The 7,739-nt window shown below is 35.4% G+C and overlaps 1 protein-coding gene across 3 annotated transcripts in view; it reads right to left on the reverse strand.

Moving 5' to 3' along the window:
* Window positions 1–7,739, reverse strand: part of LOC118747468 (putative nuclease HARBI1) — a 10,644-nt gene that overhangs the window by 2,131 nt on the left and 774 nt on the right. Inside the window, exons 1-4 of one of the 3 annotated variants that reach the window (XM_036481536.1) lie at window positions 1,007–1,105; window positions 819–886; window positions 353–758; window positions 65–291 (exon numbers count right to left, since the gene is read on the reverse strand). In XM_036481536.1, coding sequence (XP_036337429.1) covers window positions 65–291; window positions 353–758; window positions 819–849 — 664 coding nt within the window. In that variant the 5' untranslated portion in view covers window positions 850–886; window positions 1,007–1,105. Of the gene's footprint in view, window positions 1–64; window positions 292–352; window positions 910–1,006; window positions 1,106–7,739 lie in introns of those variants that run through there. The other 2 variants (XM_036481522.1, XM_036481529.1) reach the window with 2 other exon arrangements.

Here is a 7,739-nt window from a genome sequence, read left to right on the forward strand (position 1 = left end):
TGCTTTTTGACAAAAGCATTTAGACATTATGTAAGTAAAACAATTTTTTAAAAAATATACTTACGGAAATATTCCTTTAAAGAATTTCTTATCAATTCTCCTTCAGATCGATCACTTTGGTTGTTGCTGCATTGCGGGTTGCACCTGCTATCTCGTTGCATTTCTACTACCCGATTCTCTACGATAGAGTCCTTCTGTGCAATTAAAAAATTGTGTAAAACGCATGCAGCACAAATCACAGTGTTTGCATTTTTTATGTGATTATCCACGCCTTTTCCAATTCTTCTAAATCTAAAATAGCATACAAATTTAACCATGTTGGAAAGAGACAAGAACGTTTCTTTGTATTCACCTGGCTTTTAAATGGCCAAAAGCATTTTCCACAACACGTCGACACTTGGATAATCTATAGTTGATTTTTTTTTGTTCAGGTGTGTTGTTTACGCTATGCGGGTATGGCTTCATTAAATGCTGAGATAGGCGAAAGGCTGAGTCACCTATAACGTGCACTGGTATTTTTGTGGATCCATACTGCCAGCTCAATTCATCAAGGAGTGCGCATTCCTGCAGCTCCCGTTTTAGAGACGACTTTTCAAAAATTGAGGAATCATTGCACCTTCCTGGGCTGCCGCAATGGATATAACTGAATCTATATTTTGCGTCTATTAAAGCCAACAGTACGACTGAATACCACCCTTTGTAGTTGGGATAATCAATGGCTTCTTCTTTTTTTGGGTGTATCTCTATATGACATCCATCTGTATTATAAAACCGTTTCTGATAAAAGTTCTTTTCCATCGCATTACTTTTAAGCCTACCTATAGCTCCAATACATTGTGGATAACCCATTGCATTGAAATCTGCAACTCCCTGCTCAATTTGCGAGCTTTTAAGGGGAAAATTGTTTAAATAAATTGGCGCCAAACTTGCCCAAACTTCATTGCAAAACTCAATAAATATTTTGCAAACAGTAGCTTTGCCTACTCCAAACAAGTGTGCAATTGACCTATATTAACTAGAAGATCCTAATGCATAAAGAGCAATTGCAACGCGCTTTTCTAGTGGATTTGCATCCCGATAATTTGTGTCCTTTTTGGTCATTTTTTTAGGAGACTACATAATTCGTCAAAGCTGGATCTATTCATCCGGAAATTCTCTTTGAAAAACTTAGAGCCATTCTACTGGCAGTCTACTTCCCAAAAGGTACTGGAATGTTCCTAAAATATATTCATTATAAACCAAAATTTGTATCTTCAAATTGCTAACATACCAAACACCAGACACTTTGTGAACGCACTATTCTTGGGTCCAGTAAATTGGCAGCAATAGACAAAAGCATTTTATTTTCTCTTATCTTCTTTTTTAAATAATATGTCGTCACCTCACTATCTATTATTTTAAAATAAAATGACAAAATCAATATAACAATATGACAGTTTCAACCTCAGTATATCCAGTAAAAAAACTGTGGTGAAGTCCTTTATGGGGATAAAGTTTCCAGAGATGAAATTTTAGGTAGCACACAATTTCTTACACGCATGGTTGCTTTTCAGCACTCATGAAAGAAACTTAAGAAATATTTGAAAAAAAAGTTCATATAGTACATTAATTTTTGAAAGAAATACCATATAATGTATGTACTCTGGTTAAAAATATCAAAAAATGTATTAGAACCACCGTTTAATGTTATATTTGATACAAATTAATATTGCTGCCCCGAACGCTCTGCGCCTTGCCCCTGAATAATAGTTTACTTAAAATTACATCCCTGGTCCTTGTTCTTTCTGTATCTCATCGTGGTGAATTCACATTTCTCAGAAATTTGACAACAAATCAAAACAAAGCGAGTATTTTATTTGCTAATTTTTGCGATTCCTATTGTTTAATGTAAATTTATGTCTTTTTAGGATATGTCGAGCCAACAAAGAAGGCGAAAATTGAGTAATTAGTAATGAAGTAGCAGGCATATTTGGAAAATTATGCCGATAAGCAGGATGGAATTTGGGAAAGTAAGTGCATGGTTGCAGCATATCTATGTATAAAAAGTATTTAATAAAATTGTTTATAGAAATGTTATAAATCGAGTGGCTCATTTACGATGTGCTCCAAACATTTGGCGAACTTTTTTTCGCCTTTTCAACGTGCTAAGTAACAAGTTAAGAGGACTACCATCACGGGCGGTAAGAAACCGCAAGCAAAGGACAGGCAACCTTCCAGGAAGCTGCCTCCTGTCATCGAGTCGAAGCTGCAGTTCAGCAAGAGCAGGTCAGCAAATTGCTACCCTGATCAAACGTAAACTAAAGCGCTCTGCTGTGATTGCACTCCGTAAATTGGTGCATGCTGAGAAATATCAAACAAGAAAACTCGGTGATGGACGCCGTGAGATGGAGTAGCGCTGTGTGGCAAAGAAATGCGGCCAATTCGACGGGCCTGAAAAATCCAAATTGGCTTTTGTGATCCGCATCCGCGGTATCAACAAAGTTGCACAAAAAGTGCGTAGTTTTACAGTTCTGTCTTCGCCACATTAAAACGGTGTGTTCATCAAATTGAGCAAGGCAACTATTAATATGCTACGTATGCCGAACCCCCTATATGGGGTTATCCAAATCTTAAATCAGTTTGTGAATTAATGTACAAACGTGGAATGGTCAAGCGTGTCCCAATCTCTGCTTTGTGATCGAACGCAAATTTCGCGAAGCGCACGAAATTCAGTGCGTTGATTCACTTCACTTCAAGAAAGCCCCCAGCTTCCTGTTGCTATTCAAGCTCAACACATCAACCCGAGGCTGGCGGAAGAAGGCTAATCACTACGTTGAGGTTGGTGATTTCAGTAGCCGTGAGGATAAGGTCAACAAATTGCTGCACAAGATGACTTAAAGAAATTGTTGTTTTGTATTTAAGTCGACAATATAATTTGGCACATCTTCATCATTTTACGGTTGAATTGCAATTTACACGGGTAGATTTTGGTTAAACGACAAAAATCGACCGTGTAAAGGCAGCTTAAATAACGTTCATATTAATTAATTTCGAAAATTATTCCATTTATATTTGTTCTTGCATTTTCCACACCACTTGTGAGGTATGCTTTTACGCGCGTTACCGATTTTTTTTAATGTGCTCGGTTGCCCAGGAGGCCTATTTTCATCTTTACAACTTAACTTAATCAGAATTAAAACTAAAGCATGCAATATATAAAGAAAATGAAAAGTTGTCTTACATCTAGTAAACTTAAAAAATTGCACATTAAATTCATTTTTCATTATAAAATAAAATTAAATGTCACAATTCCGTTTACAAAATGTGGTCTGTTTGCACCCACAGTAAGTTCCCATGAAGCCTAGCCTAAATTCAGAATTGAAAAAAAAAAAACAAGCAAATGGGGTCGGAAATTACTAGCCCTAAAAGCATAATGTGGAAAATGTTTGAAGAGCTGCGAAAGTGTATTGCAATAATAAAAATAACAGTGCATAAATTGGAAAAAATGGTTTTTGTTTTGCTTTATAATTTTTGGGAATATTGGTTCAGATCAAGGGGAATTAATATAAGGTGATAGCAGGAGTACAAAACAAAAATTTACATATATTTTGTTTTTGCTTTGGCGGCATAAACTGTAAAAATGGAATTTTTTTATTTGTTTGGTTTTTCAGCTCGTTAATGATGCACCCAAGGTTGCATTTACTGTCTATGAAAATATTTCGTATTTTCCAAAATTAGCTCCGAGCAACTAAAAGTTGGTTAAGCTTAAGTGAAATAGTTTTTTATTAAATATTTATTCCTGGTATTTAGTAAAAAACATCAATACTAATGTATGAAAAACAAAACATCAATGCTAATGTATGAAATGAAGTAAATAAAAATCTACGAATACATTCCATGAATATTTTGTCATAGAGCCATTATTAAATTTAGACATAACTTTGTCAGGCGTTGGTACCTACGTATATAGAATTAATGCGTTGGAGAGAGATAAATAAACAAGTTCAACGCGCTAATTTAGGTATCCTTGTATGTATATACCTGTTACTCGTCTGGCATATACTCCAACTGCGAAAATAATGACAATTATAATTTATGTAGATCACTGGATAAAAGATTGTCACAAGTTACTTTCGGTAACTCACGATTGAAGTTTGGAATGCAATTTCTCAGGAACTAGACTACAGATTTTCTCCAAAGTGTCGGAGAACGCTATGTACTAGTTCATGAAATTCTTAAATTTTTTATTTTTTTAGTTTAGTGTCAACCATTTAGGAGTTTAATAAAATTTTGTCGAATACGATATTTGTCAAAAAATTTGCAGTCAGTTTCAATGATATACGCCAAAATGTGATAAAAATTTTTATAAATTAACGATACTTTTTACTAATCCGCCTAATCGTGAGTTTCGCCCGAACCAAATTTCGCCAACAGTTTTTTTCATCCACCTGTAGTGAATACACGCAAACGAAAAGTAAAAAGTGACCCGGTTCTAGAAAATGAAACTCATGATAAAACTGAATATGTCGGAAACTAAAGAAGAACAGATAACTCTATTTGAAAGATTTTGATTAGTTTAGTACGACAGCAATACTAACGCAATTTGTACCAAATAACCGAAAACATTTTAGTCAATTAGTCGGAAACTAAAGAAGATATCCAAAAACCACAAATTGTCAAAATGACGCTTCCGGCAATTTTCCATCCAGGCGACGATATTTGAATAGGTTTGTATAGTTACCAATAGTCAGTACTAATTTGTACTGGAACCTGCAAACTTTTACTGGAAAAGTGTATGATAACCCAAAAAATTTGCAAGAGAGCACTGAATCGAGAGCGTAACAACACGAGAGAGCTGCAAATTCTTGCTAGTGAAATTTTTACTAGCAGAAATTAGCTAGCAGAAGAAGAAGAAGAATAAATGTCAAAAGAATATATAAAAAGTGGTGTTACTAGCTCAGTTGATTATGTGTATGTGTTTCGCCGCACGGCTTCTGATATCTGATATCAAATTGAAAAATTTTGTTTGAATTTCTACACACACTTACAGATTTTGACAGTTTATGCCGCCAAAGCAAAAACAAAATACATGTAAATTTTTGTTTTTGTACTCCTGCTATCACCTTATATTGATTCGCCTTGGCACAAACAAAAGTAAAATGAGTGGAAATCATAATATTAATGATGTACTGGACAGTGTAAGTGCTTGTGTGTAAAGCAAAGAGTTTAAAACTGATTTATAAATAGTAAAATGTTTACAGCAGATTGTCAAAGCAGTGCAACAACTGTTCTCTTGCAAGTTTTTGCTAGTTTTGTGTTCAATAACCTCTTCTGCTAGTTTTCTCTTCTTCTCAATTTTACGCTCTAGTTTGCTTTTATGCTCTCGCTGCAATGTTTTACTGGAGAAGTTACTATACAAACCTAATGTTACTCGCATATTTTCGAGCCTGTATGTAAATTTTCGGGAAAAAGGTTAAAAAGTATATTCATCTGCTGAAAAGATATTTTCGCAGATTCACAATTTATTTAAAATAAATCTATCAGCCCTATCTCCAATTCTATGTGAATAAATCTCACCAGTGCTTAAATAATTTTCACCACATTAAATAGCTGCACAACACCCTAATTGCCGAAAAAGCGTTGCTTGCAACACTAGTCCTTTATGGGGACCAAACTTGGTGAAAAAAAATAGCTAAGTTTGTTTACTGGATATACTGAGGTTTCAACACAATTTTGATCAAACACGCAGTCGAAACAGTTGACAACTCTCTCAAACCCAAAACCTGCAAACCCAGGGTTTCACTTTGGTGGAAACGTAATATTACACTAACGTCGATGTTACAACATCGCTGAAATTGGTATCGATGTATCATGAATTTAGCGATTTTTGAAAATTATAAGCATCGATGGCAAACATCGAATTTCGAACCAATATTATCGATGTTTCAAAAATACCGATGCATAGTTTGCATCCCTATATACAGGCTGATATGCAGTTCACAAGAAAACGGTCTAGAAAAAATTGCCATTATTTCGTGTGTCTGTCCAAGGAATTTTGACAACTGATACTTCACCAGCCTGTTGGCTCGCTCTTTTCTCAAGAAATAATGGAACGGGCATAAATTTCTGTGGCAAGCATGGGTTGCCTTGTGCTCTTTTTTCACTTAAAACTTTAGAAAACCGTAGTAGAAAGAGTAGCAATGTATTGGATACCTAAAAGTATTATCTCGGCACATCCCTACTGCTGTCATCTCGACTGTGACGTCAGCAAATCAGCTGAATCTGTCAAATTGACTGAGAGCCGATTAGCGGTATTGTCATCGGCGCCACCTTCTGCATTCTCCCCACCGAGAGTTTTTACTGGATAAATTTTTGCTAGTAAGAGCTTGCAAGTGAGAAAAACCGCTTATCGCATGTTGCTGGGTGGAAACTAATAAAAGAAATGTTTATGAAATTTTTATAGTTGAAATTGACAAAATAAATCTATTTATATATAATATATCGAGGGCTTATATTCAATACCCTCTACCTGCAATTTTGATGAAAATGAGTTTTTGATGGTAACGTGAGCTCCGATTAATCTTTCAGCCATGACAATAATGCCAAACTTAAAATATAGCTTTAATGGTATTATATTCTCATTTTGAAAATTCCACTATCTGTAATAATATTTTGGTATAAGAGCAAAATCCTCTGTCTACACAATTTTGCTAGAAAATTTGTTTTATTAACATTTTTTGTGGCAGGTAAGTTATATGTGCCTATGTATGTATGTATGTATATGTTACCGGTAAAATCCGATATTAGGACAAACTAGTTTTGACCCAGGCTAAACTAGTTCTACCTAATGTGATATGTCTGTCCAACCAAAACCAAATTGGATAAAACAATCTTGTGGACTACATAGTTTGTGTTGGACTGATGAGAGCTACAAAAATGGTTTGTCCTAAGATCGGGTTTGGCCGGTAGCGTACATATGTATGTACATGTCCGCTCATTTACTTCAATAATTTCAATACTCAAAAAATTAAAACTCGAGAAGAACGCAAGAATGATAGAATACAAGATTGCGCATTCCTTCGGGTGATGACGTCAAGATAGCAACGAATAGTGTAGATAAAGGAAAGAATAATTGGAGATGGAGGAGAGAAAGAGTGTTAACTGTCAAACCATGGAGGTCGCCATATTTACATACATATAAACATTTCTGCATACATACCAACAGTTTGCTAAAATGCCGTCACACGAACAGCTGATGCTGTCAAATTCGCCAAGAAAAAAGTAGCGGCACTGCTGATTGCGCCACCTCTGTCTCCCTACATCGTGAGAAAAACGGCTTTTAAGTTTTGAATTTAAATATACTCCGATACTAAAAATTAATACATATTTTGTTCTAGTGAGATACTGGTAATCGATACAGCTATGACATTTTTACATGACAAAAAAATACGTAGCGATAATTTCTGCATACTCAACTCAAAATTTGTATTTTGTGGATTATGACACTACTAAAGTAAATGAGCGATGTGTATATGTTTATTTGCCTCCACTTGGTCCGAAGATTCCCACAATTCTCACTTATTCTTATCTCTATTGAAGGGTTTGACGCAACCATCTCTTCGATGACAGGCAAAAGCCCTGGTGCAGACAAAATCCCGTACCCCGTCCTAGAAAATCATCCGTATCCCCTCAAACATAGAGGCCCATAGTCATATAGCGATTCTACAATAGCGCAGTGGCAATGGCAGCGACAGTTTTTA

Source organism: Rhagoletis pomonella, unplaced genomic scaffold (assembly GCF_013731165.1).
Source record: "Rhagoletis pomonella isolate Grant_MI unplaced genomic scaffold, Rhpom_1.0 Rhpom_scaffold_00001, whole genome shotgun sequence".
Classification (NCBI taxonomy): Eukaryota; Metazoa; Arthropoda; class Insecta; order Diptera; family Tephritidae; genus Rhagoletis; species Rhagoletis pomonella.